This window comes from Triturus cristatus, chromosome 1_2 (genome assembly GCF_964204655.1).
Source record: "Triturus cristatus chromosome 1_2, aTriCri1.1, whole genome shotgun sequence".
Classification (NCBI taxonomy): Eukaryota; Metazoa; Chordata; class Amphibia; order Caudata; family Salamandridae; genus Triturus; species Triturus cristatus.
Genome location: NC_140580.1, coordinates 1,180,437,471 through 1,180,458,858, shown reverse-complemented (window position 1 = coordinate 1,180,458,858; position 21,388 = coordinate 1,180,437,471). Strand labels below are relative to the sequence as shown.

The window sequence follows — 21,388 nt, the reverse complement described above, 5'->3', positions numbered from 1 at the left end:
CTGTCTCATCTTTCTTCTGCTTGCATGCGGATAGTTTATCCCAATTTACGCGCATCGCAGGCATTATAGTTTTCATGTAGGTAATAATTCGACCACGGAGTTCTGCTACCAAAGGATCAGGCTTCGCGCCGCCAACTTGTCTAGCGTCTGCAGCAACGATATTAGCCCATGCACCACCTAGTTCTGCCGCATGATCCGTATTACGGATGGATCCCCATAAAGGCTGTGTAACAACATTCCCAAATAACATATCTATGTCAGCCAGATTCATGACACATGATTCTGCAGTTTGTGATAACTCCTTATAATAACCTGTAGGGTTTTTACGGGGGTCAGGCAATGTCTGCTTGAGCGCTAACACCTCAGATCGCTTCCATGGGACATGCTCCCAAACACGCTGAAAATGTGCTAAGACAGGTGGATTAGCATTTGGATCAGCAGGTCTCCAAACTGGGGGAACCTCACGCATCGGATATTGGCGCGCTTTTACCTTTTTCCCCACAGGGAGTTCCTGTTCGAACAAGGATTGCTGACAATCGCCATTTCTGAAGGACAGTAAAGTCGCAACTGCTTTATCTACATTGGGACCCACAATTATACCTGTTTCAAAATCAAATCGCACTCGACACAATTCCTGTGGGTTTGGGTTTGCACCATTATCCTCCAATTCCTCACAGAGGAATTCACACATCTTATCAAAGACATACCTCTGTTTTGGGGCATCCCATTGGTGAAATCAGTTAACAACTGATTCCACATTATAGAGTGAAGGGAAACCAATCCACCTACGCGCCAGATGATCTAACACCTCTTTCTCGTCGGGACCAGGCAGCTGACTGCGCAATTGCTTACGCTGTAAGCCAGGAGTCGCGCTGGATGACCCAAAGAGAGGCGACATTAAACTAGTAACTACATTAGCTAGTCGTTGTCGTGCTGAAGGAGAAGTTGAGGCGAAAACGGGGGGATAGACAGAGGGAAGAAAAACGGATTCAGATACAGGTACCTGGGTAGTGTAAGAAGGAGCGCCAGGGGAAGCCGCTGGCGTGCTAGGCAAAGTCGCAGGAAGCGCGGGGGCAACAGGTAACAAAACTGGTGACTCTTGAGAGGGCTGCACTGCAGGGATAGGAGCCAGCTGAGGAGGAGCTGGCGGCTGTGGGAAGGCTTGCGGCATATTTATTGGAGGCTGCGCATTTACAAGCTGTGGAGGCGCGGTGGCATTTTGCGCATACGGGGGTGGCGAACTTAGCAAATGGGACATTAGGGAATCTTTCTCTTTTGTCTCATCTTGCACAAGGGGTGACAAAACAGGGTAACATTTATCGATCCCTAGTTTGCGCTGTCTGTGCAATTGCTCATTCATTTGTTCCTCCTCATTATCTTTAAATTGCACAGCTGCTTGCATCACAGACATACCTCTTTCTCTCTTATTCCTTTTCGCTAGCTTAATTTCCTTCTGTTTGGCTTCCTTTCGCCATAGGCGGAAAGAATCAAACATCGCCGGCCGGGCTTTCTTTTTAAACAATTTAACTTCCAAATTATCTAAGATATCTGTATCGAAACTACCATTTTGGGGCCATTTTAAAACACCGTCCTTTCTGGTGTATCGGATCCATACTTCATTATATGCAATGGGGCCCACGCCATGTTTTACATAAAGCTCATAAGTTGGAGTTCCAATTGGAGGAACCGGACATGGATCCTCTAACTGGAAATCCCTTCCACAACCCAAACAAAACAATCTTCCAAATACACTAGCACCAGGCATCTTCGCTCACTAGTCTAGGTCCAAACTTCAAAGGATTATCGATTACGATAGTCTCGTGAATACACGAGTCCTCTGGCTTTGGGGTTTGCAAACTCCAAATCAAAATGATCCCGAAGGATACCAAAAATCCCAAAGGATACCAAACAAACTGGGAGACGCTCCACTTATACTTAACTGAATATCGATGATCAATGGCGTCACCAGAAGACTCTCTCGATTGTTTCGCTCTACCAAAAAATTGTCAAGGGTCCAAAACAGGGCGATTAATCAGGGCAGCAGTCCTTCGTAGCCGTCGGGACGCGGAGAACCTCGCAGAAAAGACTTTTGGACCACGTCGACATGCAGGGGTCGATGAAGTGGCGGCCTTCCTCCAGAATTTCCACACGAAGCTCCTCACGAACCTCTGGCTTGGACTGGTACCGCTGAAATCGTCCCGAGTTGGGCGCCAACTGAAGTACTGGGAATTTTAAGCCCAGCGGTGCAGGGGAACACACCCTATGACTTCGGGTTCTTCCTGTTTCAGACCTACAGAAACACGGAGTCTTCTGGGTGAAGTCAAAGATCAGTTTATTGGCTGCAGACCAATTACAGGCATCCTAGAAGTACAACAGCGTGTATGTTCTCAGGAGACTGCTTAAAGTTACAGAAACTGGCTTCTCCTTAAATACAAAATATCCTGCCTCAGGCATACATTCCTTGTTTTATGATATGGCCATATAAATGTATACATTACAAACGAAAAGGCAGAGTCATGATGACCTTAAGCCAGCCCACAATTATTTACCCAGCAAGGCTCAGATCCCACATCAGATATCAACAGGCCCCAATAAACACGAGCATCTCCTGTTTGGAAAACAAGCCATAAAGCAGGAACAGTCAGGTGTGAAAGAGATTAGCTGGAGGCTCGTGTGGGATGAAAAGGCTTTATGGTGTGTCAAACCCTGATGCTAATCACAGGTGGCCGAAGGACGGGGAGCTCGTGAGACCGGACTGACCTGGGGCAGCGGAGCCAAGCTGCCCAGGTCACAGAGAAGTCAAAGGAAGGCACATGTGTTCTAAAGGCCCGTATTTGCTCGTAATATGTAGCCTATGTGAGGGCAACCATAAGATGGCCAGCGCTCTAAGATGGAACCCACGAAGTCAATGTATAATAACGTATACATAGTGCATTTATCAATGAAACGCTATATAAAGCACTTGTACATACCGCATTGACCATTTGCGGTTCGCTAATACCGGGATAGACAGGGGTAGGGTCCTACCTCCTACGCGGTCCCAAATTTCAAAGTACCACACTTCAAAGACACTTCCAAATTGAATTCACGCCCTCTCTATATCTGAAGGAAGTCCTTCCATTATAGGAAATTCTGTTCTCCATGACTATAGAAGTGCCTTCCCAGTGTGTTCTTGTGGTTTGAGTGTCTGCCATTTGTTGCAGTATTATACCTCTACTTTTACTTTGTATGCTTTTGTAACATGCACACGTGTCACCTTTCCTTTTGTAACGTATCGTTTGCAACCTCTTGTATTTTGTTTGCTCTTGATACATGCACAGTTGTCACTTTTGCCTCATGTAACGTAACGTTTGTTCTTGTGTTTTGAGTGTCTGTCATTTATGTTATGAGGGGTTTTGTTAAGCGCTCAGCTACTCAAGCAGTGTGTCCCGGCGCTGTCAGACCCGTAACCAAAGAACTCCATCAGGGGAAGGTGAAACTTATTGGCAAAACAGCCATGTTTTGAGCTTTTTTCTAAAAGACGTCAGACTCTCACTCTTTCTTAGAGATAATGGGAGGGCATTCCAGGCCCGGGGCGCGGGATATTTGAAAGACCGTCCCCCGATCCGGGCACGCCTGATTGCTGGAACTGTGGTGAGAGATAGAGACGCGGAAAGCAAGGCTCTGGCTGGCATATGGAGACCGATCCTCTTCCTCAGATAGCGAGGGCCGGTGCCATGAAGGGTCTTGAAAGCCAGCGTGAGCGTCTTAAATTCAATGCGCCTCTGGATAGGCAGCCAATGAAGAGTTTGCAGCAGACCGGTTGCATGGGCGCGATGACCAAGACCAAAGATCGCCCGAGCGGCCGAATTCTGTACAATCTGCAGGCGCGAGAGGAGAAGCTTCGGAAGGCCCAGATACAGGACATTGGCGTAATCCAGCCTAGATCCTATCAGGGCCTGCACTGTTGTTTTCCTATGGGCGATGGAGAGAAGGGGAAGACATTTTCTGAGCGTTTTTAAGACCCCAAAACACTGACCGACCAGGCTCATAATTTGTGGTTTAAAAGTGAGAAGGGTATCCATGTTGACCCCGAGATTTTTTGCCGCCAGTGCCGCATTAGAAGGGGGAGACATATCCGTCGGCTACCAGGATTTCCAGCAAGTATCTGGGGGACAGCCAAAAAAGAGAACCTCGGATTTATCCGAGTTGCATTTGAGCTGATTATCTTGAAACCAGTTAAAAACCGCATCCAAGCAGCCTTTAATGAGATCACCATCAAAGTCCATATCTTTCCCACAGGAGAAAAGGAGCTGGGTGTCATCAGCATATGAGACAATCTGGGCACCAAAAGACTCAACAAGTGCCGCCAAAGGGGAAACATAGATATTAAAGAGAGTCGGGCTCAAAATTGACCCCTGAGGGACTCCCACATCCAGGGGCGGCACTTCAGCGGAGTGCGGAGGTGCCCAGACTGTTTGTTGGCGGTTGGTCAGAAAAGATGTAAACCAATTGAACACCGTTCCTCCAATACCGATCTCCTCAAGACGCGCCAATAGGCGGCCATGAGGAACGGTGTCAAATGCCGCCGAGAGATCAAGTAATATCAACATTGCCTTCCCCCCAGAGTCCAGGACTTCCTTAATGGCCTCGGTCACCTCCAACAAGGCCGTCTCCGTGCTCATATTGGCACGGAAGCCGGATTGAGTGTGGTGCAAAACACCATGAGACTCAAAGAATTGCGAGAGGACGGACTGAACGTGCTTTTCTGCCACTTTTGCCAAAGCTGGAAGCAAAGAGATGGGTGGGTAATTGGCATGAATAGTATGATCCAATGAAGGCTTCTTCAGGAGTGGAATGACCATCGCCCGTTTCCAGATGGGCGGTACTATTCCCGTTTCCAAGGAGCAGTTTAAGATGGGGTTGACCATCGGGTTGATAACATGGGCCACTTTAGCCAGAAACTTTGCAGGACAGGGGTCCAGAGGAGAGCCAGATCTCATTTTTAAGAGAATTTCCAGAGAGGCTTGAGGTTGAATAGGGGGAAAGCTCGTCAGGCTGGGTTGTCCCTGATCAAGCACATCAGACTGGATTTTAGGACAGGATATTCCCCCCCGTGCAAGAGAGGGAAAAGTTGCCTGAAAACTCCTGATTTTATTGGAGAAGAAGCTGGCTAATTGTAAGACCCACGTCTCCGAGAAGGAACATTTGAGAGAAATGGCAGCTGGAGAGGTGAATTCTTTCACAATTGCAAAGATTTCTTTGCTGGTATTAGCAGCTTCTTCAATCCTTTGAGCGAAGTAGGCCTTTTTGGCGAGATAGATTTCTTTATGATAGGCCTTAATACAGGACCTATAGGCCTCCTTTAAAGGATCTAGATAATTTGCACGCCAAGCTCTCTCGGCCTTCTTACAGAGCCTTCTGCTGGAATTAAGTGCATGCGTGAACCAAGGGGCAGAAGCACGCAAAGATTTCTTGACGGACCGCTTAAGCGGGGCTAAGTCCTCCAGGCACTGCGCTAGCCATGTTTGAAAACGAGAAAGGTCCAGTTCTAAATCCCCTGTGAGAGAGCAGGGGATTTAGTATTATTATACCTCTACTTGTACTCTTTTGTAACATGCACACGTGTCACCTTTCCTTTTGTAACGTATGGTTTGCTACCTCTTGTATTCTGTTTGCTCTTGATACATACACAATTGTCAAAGTCAAAAGTGCTTTATTCGATTTTTGTCACATGTAAAAATCATAAAAGCATACACAATTGTCACTATTGCCTCATGTAACGTAACGTTTGCTTTTGTAACATGCTCACTTGTAATTTTATCCTCATGTCTCATTACTGTTCCTATTGTGAAGCGCTCCGACACCTTCGGCCGGTGACACGAGCGAGGGTGGGGAGAGAAGAGGCGAGGGACTGGCAGCAAGGCCGGTGACAGGAGCCCCAGGGAGGGGGCGCGACCACGGCCGCCTCCCCTCCGTCCGCCATTTTGTAAACCATTGTCCGCCATTTCCAGCCACGCCCTTGCCAGCTCCTTCTGGGGGAGGAGGTCGGCTGTTTCCGGAGAAGTTCGGCATTTTCCGTTCAGGCTGCGGATGGGGTATCGGGCGGCGCGCTCCACTCCTGCTAGCCTGTGGCTCCGCCCAGATGTGGTGTGCGCGAGCCCGCTCCTGCCCCACCCCTTCGCGCTTTCTCAGCTGTGCTCGTGGCCGTGTCCAGAAGGCGGGGCTCTCTCCCACCGTCGCTCGGTGGGTGCGGCGCGCTCAGCTGGTCTCGTGCCCGGCTCTGCAGAGGTGACGTCAGCGCCCGGCGGAGTATATGAAGAGGGGAGCGGCGGCGGGCGCGCACTGGAGAGGCTGAGATCCCAAGAGCAGGAGGTGAGAGGCGGGGGCGCGCGGGGGGTGTTGTCCTCTGAGGAGGGAGGGGCGGGGGGCGCACTCACCCCTCCTCAGGATGTGTACTGGAGTGCGGGCCCGGGAGGGAGGTGTTCGGTTGGGGTCAGCGGGAGGTGATACATTAGGTGAGGGACGGGTTGTTGGCGCCGTTCATGCGGATATGCCCCCCACCCCCCCCCCCCCCCCCCCCCCCGTCAGCCTGTGCAGAATTCCGGTGGGACAGGGATGCACGGGCACGCATGTCAGTCTCCTTTCATGCAGGGTCCTGCCCCGCCGTACAGTTCACATCGGGGGGGGGGGGGGTCTACATTCCGTTGATCTGTGTGGGATGTGACGGGGGCCCACAGACTCCTCCTGGGTGGGATATGGTGCAGGTCCTGTGTGTAGAGAGAGCTTGCCCCGATCCTCCAGACACTAGGGGGGGGGCGCACCCTGGCTAGCACAGCCCTCTTGGGGTGCCCCCCCCCCGGGGCTCTGCTGTGTAACATGCTGTTCATTCAAACATCCGTCTTCATGCATGCTCGGTGTGCTGCCGCCCTCGTGTTATGTATAGTCGGGGGGGCTGTACCCCCTCGCTGCTGGTGAATGGGAACAGGACGTGTTTACTCTTGCACTGGTGGGAGGGCCACCTTCCGGGGAGGCGCATTTTGTGTATCAAATATTAAGTTGCAGAGATGCACATTATCTGCAGAGTGTCACAGTGTGTCAGCTCGGGAGCCGGGATTCACAACGCTGTAACCACTGGACCGCACTGCGTTCACTCTACTCTCCTGACTGGAGCTGTAGGGCACGACCTGGGGATCTCTCTCCCCAGCCATCGCTCACTGATCACTCCCTATGACCTGGCAGTCACTCCTTCTGTCACAACTCTGCGATCCCTACTCTTGATGAGTGCATTCTTCGGCCACAACGCGATGCTATTTCCCTGCAACTTGACAATCGCTCCCTTGGGACCAACTTGGTAGTCACTCTCAATCCATCGGGGGCTTTTAAAGCGCAGCTCCTCACCCGTGAGGGTCACAAGGCGCTGAAGTGGGGGGGGGGGGGGGGCGGGGCTGATCTGCCTGGGTGTGGAGGTTCCGTCGGTGCCGGGTCTTGAGGTCCTTCCTGAACTGGGTCAACAATGCAGACTTCCTCAGGTGGAGGAGCAGGGTGTTCCAGGTCTTGGAGCTGAAGTGGGAGAAGGATCTTCCTCCGGCTCATGTCTTGTGGGACAGAGGCAAGGGCAAAGTAGGGTGGGGCAGAGTTGTCTGGCGAGTGTGTGGAAAGCGAAGAGGTGGTTTGTGTATTCTGGTCCTGCATTATGGAGAGCCTTGTAGGCATGTGTGAGGAGCTGGAAGGTTATTCCGTTGTTGATGGGGAGCCAGTGGCGTTGTTGGAAATGTTGTCATGGCTAAGGCGGGGGATGTCGAGGACCAATCTGGCTAAAACGTTTTGAACTCTGTAGTTTCTCTAGCTGTTTCGGGGTGAAGCCGGCGTACACTGCGTTGCCGTAGTCCAGTCTACTGGTGATTAGTGCGTGGGTAACTGTCTTTCTGAATTCTGTGGGGAGCCATCTGAAAGTCTTTCAAAGCAATGAATTGATCACTCTCCTCGACTGCTACTCAGTGATCACAACATGCAACTTTATGATCACTCCCAGCAATCGCATCTCTTGGCGATCACTCTCCTCGGTCACGACTTAATGTTCACTTCTTACGACTTGACGATCACTCCCCTTTGTCACAACTTGGTGAATATGTCCCTCTGTAATGTCTTCATCACTCTCCTTGGCTGTGAATCAGTCATCCCAACCTTTGATTTGATGATCACTCCCGAAAACGTCAACTTGGCAATCGTATCTCTCGGCAATGACTCTAGTGGTCACAACTGATCACTCCTTGTGACCTGGCAGTAATTCCTCTCAGTCAAGACTTGGCCATTACTCCTCTTGGTGTTCACTCTCCTCTGCCACAACTCAATTATCACTCCCTGCGACTTGATGATAACTCGATTAGGTGATCATCACTTGGCGATCACTCTTGTTTACTCCTAGGCCACCACGCAGGGATCCTGCCGTATTTCGTGCCATTCACTCCCCTTTGTCACAACTTGGCAATCGCTGTCCTCTGCCATGGCTAGATCTTGCTTCTCTGCCACAACTTGATCACTCTTTGGCTTTGACTCCATGATCACAGCTTGCAGCTTGACGAACAATTTGGTGATCACTCCCTTTGCTCACTATTTGGTGGTCACTCCTATTGGTGATCACTGTTCTTAGCTATGACTCAATGAGGACGGCCTACGTCTTGAGTGTGCGTCCAAGAAGCAACAGAGCTTGTGCGTAACTCTGTGTAGGGAGTGTCGATATTTGAGGTCATCAATCTCTCACAAGAGTAATAAATCCAACCAAAATCTAGTTATGATCCGCCTCTACACACCGCACTTGCAGCCTCTAGGCATCCGAGTCTTCTAGTGCCACCTCATGCAGCCAGACTTGGTTTACTCGGATATTCGAGCAACATTCTGTTGACCTATTTTCTCCTCTCGCTAGATTTTGGTTGGATTCATTACTCTTTGTGAGAGATTGATGACCTCACATAATGACACTCCCAATACAGAGTTGCGCACGAGCTCTGTTCCTTCCTGGACACACACTCGCCGTGCCTCTTCCACGATTAGGTATTAGTTAACTCACTTACCTTAGCACTCACCCCCTCCTTGTAAATAGCATCACTCCTCTCATTTCCCCTTACCCATAGGTGTTCTTCACCGCCTTGTCCTGAAGAAGACCCCAACACGAGGACACAAGTTACCCTCCAATCCTGGGGTCGAAACGTAGACTACATACAGCCTCCATTATAAGCTCAATGGATAAATTGTGACGATTAACATGTTCAATTGAGCTATGTCAGGAACAGTTGACCTATGTTAGGCTGGAAAGGTTCTACTTCATGTGTAAATGATGTATATATGTCACCATACCCTTTCCTTCACTCACTGACTCCCCACCTTCTATCCTACACCCTCTTCTTCCCCCACATCAAGAGCACTGTAAATAATAATTTCACTGTTATCTTTTGGAGCAACTGTGTTGCCATCTAATACTTTGAAGTTATTTCGCATTTAATGCCTGTCAAACTTGGAATTAAATATGACTAGAGCATTGTAAAAAAATTAGCGGTGAATGTTTGTGCTATCAAGCTGTATTACAACTTGCTACCACGACCAGATCTATACTTTACTGCATAACAGACCCAGGTCTGGTAGTTTTTTTGTGGTTCAGCCGTTGAAACTTAACACACTAACTAGGATTGTCCCAAACCAGCCTAGTGTTTAAGAAAAGTGTAGCCTCAAAAACAGAAGTATAATGAATGCACTAGTAGCCAATCCTTAAGGTCCATGATTCCTGAAAAGTCGATGCTGCCAAAACTAGAAAATTAGTGCTGCAAAGACCATCGTGTTTCGTGGTGGTTCTTTTGCTTCTTCAGAGCTGCAGGAAATATAACCATGAAATAGAGTTTACAATCAACAAATGAATAGCGTAAACATATAGATCATAATTGGGGTATCAACTCAATATATTAACAATTCTTACAGTAGCACCCCTTGTCTGCACAAGAACTCCGCTGCGATCTTAACTGCAATATCAACGCACAGTTCCTTTTTTAAAAAAAACAATTTGAAGGTACATAGTCGTTTCTCTAAGTCCTGTGATCTGTAAATTAAAGGTAGAGAACAGAATGTCTACAACAATGCCTAGCTTGTAAATTACAACAAAACAGAACCCACAGAGACTGTACAAGTTGTCCAATCTTACCAGATCTTAAAATATGATCCTTTCCACGATCAAAATAAGATTAGATAATGTTATTATCCTTTCAGTGTTGCATTCGTCATTGTTTCTCATCTGAGACCATCACATATTCCAATCGAAAACCAATGTGCATCATAGTTGTGCGTAGGTATAAAGTGTAATAAAGTACGCTCATCACATATACTTTAGTCATAATATACTATAAAAGTTCAGTGGATAGAGAAACTCTAAACACCCCGTTGCATCCATAAGTTGCAACATTGAACTCACACACATCAAACATCCTAAATTAAAATCACAAACCGAAGAACTCCAAACACCTGATCCAATAGGAGACGCGCAAAGCATCGCATAGCCTTGAAGCACCGAGTGACTTCATCCCATTACTTCATGTGCAGCCGTAAAAAGGTACAAGCCCTGCGACGAGATGGCCAGCTTTATATATTCGACCCACAGATTGGCATCTGACACCATTTCCTGCCTTCTGTCAAACCTTTTTTTGAAACCACCAAATTATCATGCCATAACTAAATTCAGCATCCTTAATTGGCTAATATCATGAGAACAAACAACATTAATATTCAAAATACTATCCATAAAAAAGCAATTCCAAAAGCATATGTATAAACAAAAATCTCTAAACATCAGGAAACATAAATGGCATAATGTCCAAACATAATTAAACCAAAAAAATAGAACAAGACTATTTACGAGGCCGTAGCAGTTTCGAACCCTGCATTTCTCACAAATGGATGTAGCGTTGTATTTTCATTGAACTACCTCACAGGTAGCCTCCAGCCTCTTCCAACATTACAGGGATGAGGTAACCCACCACTGGATCTGAGCTAGTATAAGGTTCATAAACGAACCGATTTATCATGCAACAGCTATATTTAAAATCCCAGAGCGGCTTACACGTTCATGTTCACGAAAACCAGCAACATCAGTATTCAAACTAATGTCCACAGATAGGCAATCCCAAGAATAAACTATGAAAACAGATGTATAACCATAACTGACATAACCTCCAAATATAATTAACCAAAACAAAATGGAACAAAAATGGTTTTAAAGTAAATGACCATAACTGTTTTGAACCTTGCGTATGTTGGTTCCTTATGAAAGATCACTTCCATTTAAGTGGCAATGTGGGCTCTTTTTATTCCTACATAGAACACTAGTAGGCATGGCCGAATGGCTTCACAATCCTGCTCTCTTGTTGGTACAATACCTACACTCCTTTTGTTGGTACAACCCTTCACGCCAGTTGGCTCTGTTGCACTCCCATCCTTCGGATTGGTGAGGAACACATATCTCTGTTCAGGCCCCCTTGACTGTCCATAGTTGGCTGAACTGCACAATTTTGGTTGTGATGGCATGGAAGTGCTGCAGTCCTCCGGGGTTATCATGGTTCAGGCCCTTAGGGTTGGTTTGAGGTGGCATGTCTCTATCTGGGTTGGTGGTGTTTCGTGAGCTTTGGTGGAAGGTGTTGGGTAAAGGATACGTGCAGGATAAAGAGCTGTCTGGTGTTCACGTTTGATGGCTCGTTTGTTGGAGTAGTGCAGCATATGCTGTGGTATCTCAAAGTTCCATCCCTAGGATAGCGTTCTTGGGCTGAACTTGGTGGCTGTCTCCATGCACACGTGGCCTGCATAGGTCAGACCTGGAGGAAGTTCAGTGTACACATAGCCAGCTTGGGTCAGACCTGGAGGAACTTCAGAGTACACGTGGCCAGCTTGGGTCAGACCTGGTGATTGTTCACCATGCACATGTGGCCAGCTTGGGTCAGACCTGGAGGAAGTTCATTGTACACATGGCCAGCTTGGGTCAGACCTGGTGATGGTTCACCGTGCACACATGGCCAGCTTGGGTCAGACCTGGAGGAACTTCAGTGTACACGTGGCCAGCTTGGGTCAGACCTGGTGATGGTTCATCATGCACACGTGGCCAGCTTGGGTCAGACCTGGTGATGGTTCACCGTGCACACGTGGCCAGCTTGGGTCAGACCTGGTGATGGTTCACCGTGCACACGTGGCCAGCTTGGGTCAGACCTGGTGATGGTTCACTGTGCACACGTGGCCAGCTTGGGTCAGACCTGGTGATGGTTCACCGTGCACACGTGGCCAGCTTGGGTCAGACCTGGTGATGGTTCACCGTGCACACGTGGCCAGCTTGGGTCAGACCTGGTTATGGTTCATCATGCACACGTGGCCAGCTTGGGTCAGACCTGGTGATGGTTCACCGTGCACAAGTGGCCAGCTTGGGTCAGACCTGGTGATGGTTCACTGTGCACAAGTGGCCAGCTTGGGTCAGACCTGGTGATGGTTCACCGTGCACATGTGACCAGCTTGGGTCAGACCTGGTGGAAGTTCAGTGCACATGGGCTTTAGGTGTCTTTCTCTTTTACTGGAGGCCCCATACCTATCTGCGTCCGAGCAGGGGTTACATACTCCCCTTTACCAGGGACCCTCTGGAGTCTCCTCAGGGACACACACTTCCCCCTCTCATTGGCTTCTGTCTTGTTGCTGTTATTTTTTCATTTTGCAGTAACTCTGTGTACACCCGGGATGGCTTGTCACTGTGTTCACCCGAAGGCGGCCTTGATGGGGGTGCCTGACAGTAGTGCCTCTATTCACTTGTCTGTCTTAAGGCGCTTGTGTACTTTCACAGCTTGCACGTAAATCTGGCTGAGGTCAACCCCCTTCCGGCCTGAGGGCCTGTCCATGGCTAGGATGTAGGTGGGATTTGGGGCCCCTGTATATGTGGGGCTCCATATATCTCCAGTCGGTTCTCCTGGGTTGAACAAGTTCGTAGCTCGTAATAGTGCACAGGCCGAGGGAAGCACAAGGGGGCTCTGGCACATCCCACATTTCTACCAGGCTTCGAAGCGCTGAGCTCCCAGCTCCAAAGAGGGGCCCTTCTGGTCACAGCACTAGCGAGTCAGGTGTGGGGCGCAGGGCTCTTGACCCCAGTGGGGGCGACCTCGGGACCTTTCAGCACATTCAGGAATTGTGGTGCCTGGCTTTCAATTCAGGGCACCACACAATCCGTTGGATGAGCCTGCCCCACCCCCCTCCATTGCTGCTCAGAATGTATTCAAGTACATACGCTGTCTGTCAGCATCTGCTAGAGGGAACCCCTCTTTCTCTCCTGCACCCCACCCTGCTGTAGGATCAGAGAAAGGCATTACCTGTGACAACTGGTTGCGAGGGCCCCTCTTTCCCTCACGCACCCCTCACCTGTAGGGTCACCGGAAGGCGATACTTTTGACAGTTATTTAAAACCATAACAATTTACAACATTGTGTAAATTTTATCGTAACTGGCGAATCCTTTCATTATGTTGTTTTGTATTAACATATCACCTAAAGGACAATGAAATCTCAGTCTGCTCCCTGAAGTGCTGCCAGCTTCAATCATCTGCCCAGGTGGCAAGAAGGGAGTTCTGACTCCATAGCTGTCCAGCCCTTGCCCTCTGCTGAGGCGGCCAACAATTCAAATAATCCTGCTAACACATGAAATCTTTACACTCCTCTACGAGCACATTTCCAAGTGAAAAACTAGATTTTCTTAAAAGGTCCCACCTGTTTGCTTCCTCAGTCAGTGAGCGCTCTTTATTAGCTGGTGGTAACAGTATCTGCAGGTGACTTGTCGCCCCGGCCTCATCTCCAGGATTGTGCCATGAGGTGCCCCGTTTGAGATCACGCCCTGCCCAGTGGGAGTGTCCAGGTCACTCCTGCGCCTCCAAGGTGACATTGTAGGCAGCTGAGCAGGAAGTGACTGGCCTGGCCATGCCTTTACACCTGTACAGCTCTGTGCAGCGCAGAAGCACCCCTCAGCTGTAGGGTCACAGGAAGGCATTACTTGTGACATCTGCTACAAAGGACCCCTCCTTTCCTCAAGCACGTGCACCCCTCACCTGTAGGGTCACAGGAAGGCATTATTTGTGACATCTGCTACCAAGGATCCCTCTTTCCCTCAAGTATGCGCACCCCTCACCCATAGGGTCACAATTTCACAGTAAGGCATTACTTGTGGCCTCCGGTAGGAAGAACCCCTCTTTCCCTCACTGCACCAATCAGCTGTAGGGTCACCACAAGGCATTACTTATGGCCTCTGGTAGGAAGAACCCCTCTTTCTCTCATGCACCTGCAGTCCTCACCTGTAGGGCCACAGGAAGGCATTGCTTGTGATATTTGGTAGGAAGAACCCCTCTATCCTCAAGCACCCCTTAGCTATAGGGTCACAGAAAGTGATTCGGCTGACCCCAGTCTAGCTCTGTAGAAGAAGCGTTTCTGCTGACACTGGTCTAGCTCTGTAGAAGAATTGTTTCTGCCTACACTAGTCTAGCTCTGTAGAGGTGTTTCTGCTGACACTAGTCTAGCTCTGTAGAGGTGTTTCTGCTGACACTAGTCTAGCTCTGTAGAAGTGTTTCTGCTGACACTAGTCTAGCTCTGTAGAAGTGTTTCTGCTGACACTAGTCTAGCTCTGTAGAAGTGTTTCTGCTGACACTACTCTAGCTCTGTATGAGAAGTGTTTCTGCTGACACTACTCTAGCTCTGTATGAGAAGTGTCTCTGCTGGCACCAGCTTAGCTCTGAGAAGTGTTTCTGCTGACACCAGCCTAGCTCTGAGAAGTGGTTCTGCTGACACCAGCCTAGCTCTGAGAAGTGGTTCTGCTGACACCAGCCTAGCTCTGAGAAGTGTTTCTGCTGACACCAGCCTAGCTCTGAGAAGTGTTTCTGCTGACACCAGCCTAGCTCTGAGAAGTGTTTCTGCTGACACCAGCATAGCTCTGTATGATAAGTGTTTCTGCTGACACCAGCCTAGCTCTGTATGATAAGTGTTTCTGCTGACCACAGTCTGGCTCTGTACAAGAGGCTTCCGCTGATACTAGTCTACCTCTGTTGTTTCTGCTGACACCAGTCTAGCTCTGTAGAATTATTGTTTCTGCTGACACTAGTCTAGCTCTGTAGAATTGTTTCTGCTGACACTAGTCTAGCTCTGTAGAATTGTTTCTGCTGACACTAGTCTAGCTCTATAGAATTATTGTTTCTGCTGACACTAGTCTAGCTCTGTAGAAGAATTGTTTCTGCTGACACTAGTCTAGCTCTGTAGAAGAATTGTTTCTGCTGACACCAGCCTAGCTCTGTATAAGAAGCTTCTGCTGACACTAGTGTACTTCAGTTTTTTCTGCTGACATCTGTCTAGCTCTGTATAAGTGTTTCTGCTGACACCTGTCTAGCTCTGTATAAGTGTTTCTGCTGACACCTGTCTAGCTCTGTATAAGTGTTTCTGCTGACACCTGTCTAGCTCTGTATAAGTGTTTCTGCTGACACCTGTCTAGCTCTGTATAAGTGTTTCTGCTGACACCTGTCTAGCTCTGTATAAGTGTTTCTGCTGACACCTGTCTAGCTCTGTATAAGTGTTTCTGCTGACACCTGTCTAGCTCTGTATAAGTGTTTCTGCTGACACTAGTCTAGCTCTGTATGGGAATTGATTGCCAACACCAGCCTAGCTCTGTGTGGGAAGTGTTTCTGTTGACCCCAGTTCTAGCGTTTCTCTGCAGGTCTCGCTTATACCTGGTCACGCCTCTGCCCCGGTGACTTGGACTGTCTTTCCAGGTCCCCATCTTCGTCGCCTGCAGTTGCTGGGCTTGGTTTTGTTGCCCTTCTTCCTAGAGCTGCTGCATTCTGGCACCATGTTATCATCACTGCGTAAAGTGAAGCTGCAGGTACTGTGTGACCCATGTGCATGGGCTGAGCTGGCATTTTTTGTGCCAGTGACCAGCTGCCCATGCTCTGCGCTACCACCCTGGTGGCTTGCTGGTGCATGTTGCAGCAGTCACTGCTGGCTCGCCACTGGTTTGCTGTGTTCTCTTCACTCGGACTACCCTCTGTTTGGAACCGTGATCTGTTTATACATGGCTACCCTGCATGTTGTGTTGTGAGTTTGTGCGCTGCCATGTCACATTGAACACACCCTCGTGAAACTGAGGGAAAACCGCACTCCTGCTGCTGGGGAAATGTTTCTGACTGATTCAAATGTGACATTCGCCATGGGTAGCCTTGGCTAAATTTTAGCTTAAATTCTCGCAAATGCGCGACCTATTGCATTGCAAATGCTTGTTTTTTGGTCGAGCCTGGGCAGCGCATGCGCTGCGCTGCCAGGCATGCTGTATTCAGGCACGGACTTGAAGCTCCGCCCATCTTTTCAATTGCCTGCTGTTACTGTCCTTTCTAAATGGTTGCTTTTGATTCATGAACAGGCCGTAGTCCCTTCTTGGTAACGCCTTGTCTGCATTTGTAACCTCCAATAAGGACTGGACTTTTTAGGTCTCGCCTAGCGATGCAGCGCATGCGTTGCTCGCCATGGCGAGATCTAATGTCAGTTTTTTCAGCGGAAGGGGGACAGGAGATGTGCACGTGTACGGACAGGAAATGTGCACACGTGCACAACTCCTGTCCCTCCGTGTCTTCTGCTCGCTGTGCCTGCGCGGACAGGAGATGTGCACGCGGAGACATCTTGTTGTGCTTTCTTTCAGTTCAATTTCCTGTAGTGCCGGTAACTTTTTGAGAATTACTGCATTATCTGCGCGTGCCTGGGACTGAGACGTGCAGAACCGGTTAAGAATTGGGCGCACCGCCGCTTCCGCTCGTTTTAAAGCACTTGTGTCAGAGCGATGGAAACAGCATCTCTCTTTCGCGCCAGTGTTATTAAACCTCCGCTTCAGGAAGCTGCCCTGCTATCCACATCACCTTGCGGCTTTTTATGCATCCACAGCTTCCATTTACATGTACCTCACACCCCTGATCAGGAACTATGAAACGGCAACAGTACCTGGACATCCTGCTATGTTGTAAACAGGGCTGTAAATCTTGCTCTTATCTTGCCACATTTGCTGTGCATTCAAAGACCGAGGTCTGTTTTTATCCCCCTGTTTCTTGAAGTTGCTTTTCTAGCAGTACATTTCTACAGGATATGTTAAGTTAGATAATTTTTCTCAATCTTCAGAATTTAATCTCAAAACGAGTCTCTCTCTTCAGAAAATAAATAAAGCTTTTGAACTCCCCTGACTCCTCTCTCCTTCCTGTGACAGGGCGCAGCACAAGGGCACGCTGTTCTCCACAAGCTGTAGCATTTTGCAGCACAACACACAGCCCGAGAGGGTCAGCGACGAGACCTGTATTGGGGGCATTATGAAAACAAGCTTTTTAAAGGCAGTAAGTCTTGCAATTGCGAGCTTTTATGTTATTGGCATTGTAAATGATAATGCCTTTTATTTTAGTGTTTTTCAAAGCAACACATATAAAAGGCATTGTCATTTCGAATGCTAATAGCTCAAACTCTCGCAAATGCGAGACCACTTTTATAGTGGCTGCTCCCTTTCCTTTGGTTGCTGCTCACCGTATTCAGGTGACAGTGAACAGCGTGTAAAGAAAGGGACGCAGCAAACATTAAAGTGAATGCGTACACAGTGTAAAAATAAAGAAAGCTTCTGTGGCGCGGCCGCTAATGTGAAAGCGTTTGCGCTGTAAATTAAATAAGTAAATAAGCGCGGCTGCTGAAGTGAAAGTGGCCTGCGCTGTAATTTAAATAAGTGTGGCCGCTATAGTTAAAACGGGCCATGATGGAAACGAAAAAATACATGACTAATAACAATATAAAAGGTGGTGGCGTGCTGCAACGTGGGTGGAATAGGCAAGATCATTTAAGAAAATAGTGCTCACAGACTAGATAAAGCAGACCGTGTAACAACACAATTAAAAAGTCCATTCGTTATGGGGGGTTACAAATGCAGAAATGATGGTACCAAGGAGGGACTACTAAGCCTATTCATGAATGAGAAGCAGTGATTTCAAAAGTACAGTAACAGTAGCCAATTGAAAAGATGGGCGGAGCTTCTATGCCATACCTCAGTACAGCATGCATCGCAGAGCAGCACATGCGCTGCCCAGGCTCAACCTAAAAGAGAACTGTCCAGAAAAAAACTGGCCCGGGTAGCCTCTGGGCTGGTGCAAAACATTTGCAGTGAGGTCACGTGCAGTGTGCTGTAATGTTGTGGACTTATTTCCTAGAAGTGCTGTGTCCAAGAAATCTAAATTTATAATCCAATCCGATTCTTAACATCCTGATGGTTGCGCTTCATCCGTGCATAATGGGAGGAGGTATGTGCAGGCATCTATTCCCGCCTATCCTACCGCCACCCGTGACATAACAAAATTCAGAAGACTAAAGACTGTATATTTTGATTTAATCGCTGAATACTACAGGACAGAGTCGAACGCTTTATTATTTAATACAAATGCTATTTAAATTGACGTATGAGCTCATATAGGAGCAATTACATGTCCGCCACATGCTCTTGATTCTCAGCCCACTCCACTTTCCGCCATTTCTCCAATATTGCTTGGAGCTGTGAACATGGCAGCTCTCCGAGACTACGGGATGCGCCAATGAACTTTTTTCACAGCCCACGTTTGGTCATTCTATCCACCACTGGCGCTACGTTTCAACCATGAGCATCAACTTTCAGTTCCTCCCACAGCAGCAGGAAGTATTGTTCCCATATTCCTGAGACTGTAGATTGGCGTTTGTAAACGCAGAGGGCTTTGGCCTAGGACTGCAGAAGTTAGTACGCTAGGTGTGTAACACAGAGCCACACCCACCATTGCCACCATCACCACATGGAAGGCTAAGATACAGCAAACTAATAGGTCCCATAACACAAACTGCAAGTTATCTTGACAATAAGAGTTTAATGAGCAGCGCTGATAGACTGTGGGATAGCAGCGGTGGCCTGCCTACAAATTACTTTAAGTGCACCCAATCTGATGCATTGTAATGGGTGCAAGAGAAGCCCTTGAGGCCGTAGCACATGGAGATGGCATACTGTTGGAAGGAGGTATCTTAATCCTCCGCATCACTTTAGCATCAGTGGAAACAGCCACTAGATTCAACTCCATCTCTCTCTAGCAGAAACAGTAATCGCCAAAGTTACCTTTACATTTTTATTGCTGCCTGCAAACCTCTGGCCACACAAGGACATGTTCTTTGCAGCAGGCATCTTAATCCTCTGCGCTACTTTAGCATGAGTGGAAACAGCCACTAGACAAAACTCCCATCACTCCAGCAGAACCATTATTCGCCAAAGTTACCTGCACATTTTGGTTCCCTCCCTGCCCCTAGTCACTCAAATTAAAATCAGTTTGTTCTTCTTGCTGGGCAGGGACTCTTAAGAGCTCAACCCAGGGACCCTCAGAGCAGGCAGCATGCAAGGAAATGGACAACTTGGACAGCACCACTTCCTAGTAATGTGTAAGTCCCCGATGCTTTTCATTTTAGTATTTACAACATCCTGTTAACATGCCTATCTGTCACAATCCTTTAAGAAATTCTTGGCACAGTAATTTCTTGCGAGCCAACAAAGGGGCAGTACACTATACCAGACCGCCCCCTCCACCCCCGCCATTCGGGTTAATCTCGAGTTGCCATGTATTTGCAATGCAATAGGTCTCGCATTAGTCGAAGTATGAGCTAATGGCATTGAAAATGATAATGTTAGACATTTTTTTTCAAAGAGAAAACGGCAGTAGCATACGTATTGTGAATTTCTTTTCACTACTTATGCTAGTGCTGGGATATTTCCTACACCAATAGCTCTAACGTTCACTAATGCGAGACCTATTGCATTGCAAATGCCTGTTTGCATGATGCCATCAGTTAGCTGCGAAATAACACTGATTAGTGCGTTTTTAGGTCTTGGCTAGTGAAGGCTGCGCTCGCGCAGTCTCGCTCGCGAGATTTAATGTTTTTTAGTACGGGGCTTAAACCCGCCCCTCTTCTCCATTTGGCTGGCTTCCTAAACAGAGGCCCGCCATTGGAGGAGAGGGGCGTCTGTCCGTTTAAGCCCCGTCTTTTTCGGATTCGGTTGCGTGTTTTTTACTTTCTTTCTCTCCTGGAATGTAAACATTCCAGCCAATGGGAAGAGGAGAGAAAGAAAAACACGCCCCCCCCCCCCCCCCGAAAATGCCACTGCATTTCTCTGAGGCATTTCTGCTTGACCTCAGAGAAAGGCGGTGGTGTTCATGGCGTCATCCCTGTCCACCACTCCCCCTTCTCTCGGCTCCCTCGGTGCTCCTCGGTCTAAACACGATCCCTCCAACTTGGACGGTCCCGCCTTTCCGCGGATGGCTCGCAGTCTGGTGAAGCCCATCCATGAGGGTGGCTGTGGGTGGCTCTGTGCGTGTGTGGGTGGCTCTGTGCGTGTGTGGGTGGCTCTGTGCGTGTGTGGGTGGCTCTGTGCGTGTGTGGGAGGCTGTGTGGGTGGCTTTTTTTGTAGGTGGCTCTGCATGGTGGCTTTGTCTGTGTGTGGGTAACTGTGTGCAGGTGGCTATGTGAGTGGCTCTGTGTGTGTGTGGCTCTGTGTGTGGGTGCAAATGCAATATGTCTCGCATTTGAGAGTGATTAAGCTATTGACATTGTAAATAACAATGCCGTTTCTTTAAATGTTTTAAAAACAAAAACATAAACAAGAATGTCATGAGCAATGCCAACAGCTCTAACTTTAACAATGCCGAGACCATTGCATTGTAAATGCTTGTTCTATTTGTAAAAGGCTTGAAATTCTTGCTGGTCTTTGGAGGTACCGTTTTATTAGCTTTTACCTGAATTATAATTTATGGATTCAGCAGACATCCGGTTAACCCCTTCAGTGCCCATGACGAGCTGGACTCGTCATGGGCTGCGGTGGCGCTGTGCCCATGACGAGTCCAGCTCGTCATGAACTCCGCCCGCTAATGGAAGGCGCGGCACTGGGCGGGGAAAGGGGCGGGCATGCAAGGGGTTAAACACAACACAAATCCCATGATATGAAGGGGGTAACCCTCAAGTCTGGTTAAACCAGGGGGCAGCGAGTAACTGGTTCATTGTTCTGTGATCATTTAGGAAGGAGATGGACGTCTAATCCCAATCTGTTACTAAAATGGCTGACAAATTCTGCAACCTTTTGCGTTATGATGCATTGCCAGACACCATGTACTCTAAGGACTGAAAATTTTTGGACCTCTGGATGCAAATAGGTAGGGGGTAAACCCGACACCTAGGGTTAAACAAGCATTGGCATAGCCAATAGTTCTCGCCTTTGGGATATTATAAGTGTTTAGCCATGCAACAGTTGATGTTGCACCAAGGATATTGTGCTGCATAATTAAACACTTATA

The 21,388-nt window shown here is 48.2% G+C and overlaps 1 protein-coding gene across 6 annotated transcripts in view; it reads left to right on the top strand.

Annotated features, from left to right (window-relative positions):
* The first annotated feature begins 6,203 nt into the window (after nt 1-6,203).
* SPTAN1 (spectrin alpha, non-erythrocytic 1) overlaps nt 6,204-21,388 on the top strand; it is a 724,155-nt gene continuing 708,970 nt past the window's right edge. For 3 of the 6 annotated variants that reach the window (XM_085614072.1, XM_085614071.1, XM_085614070.1), the window contains exon 1: nt 6,204-6,354. Coding sequence is in view for 3 of the 6 variants with exons in the window: in XM_085614069.1 (XP_085470195.1) it covers nt 15,868-15,900 (33 nt within the window). In the remaining 3 variants the exon portion in view is untranslated. Of the gene's footprint in view, nt 6,355-15,746; nt 15,901-21,388 lie in introns of those variants that run through there. The other 3 variants (XM_085614069.1, XM_085614068.1, XM_085614067.1) reach the window with 1 other exon arrangement.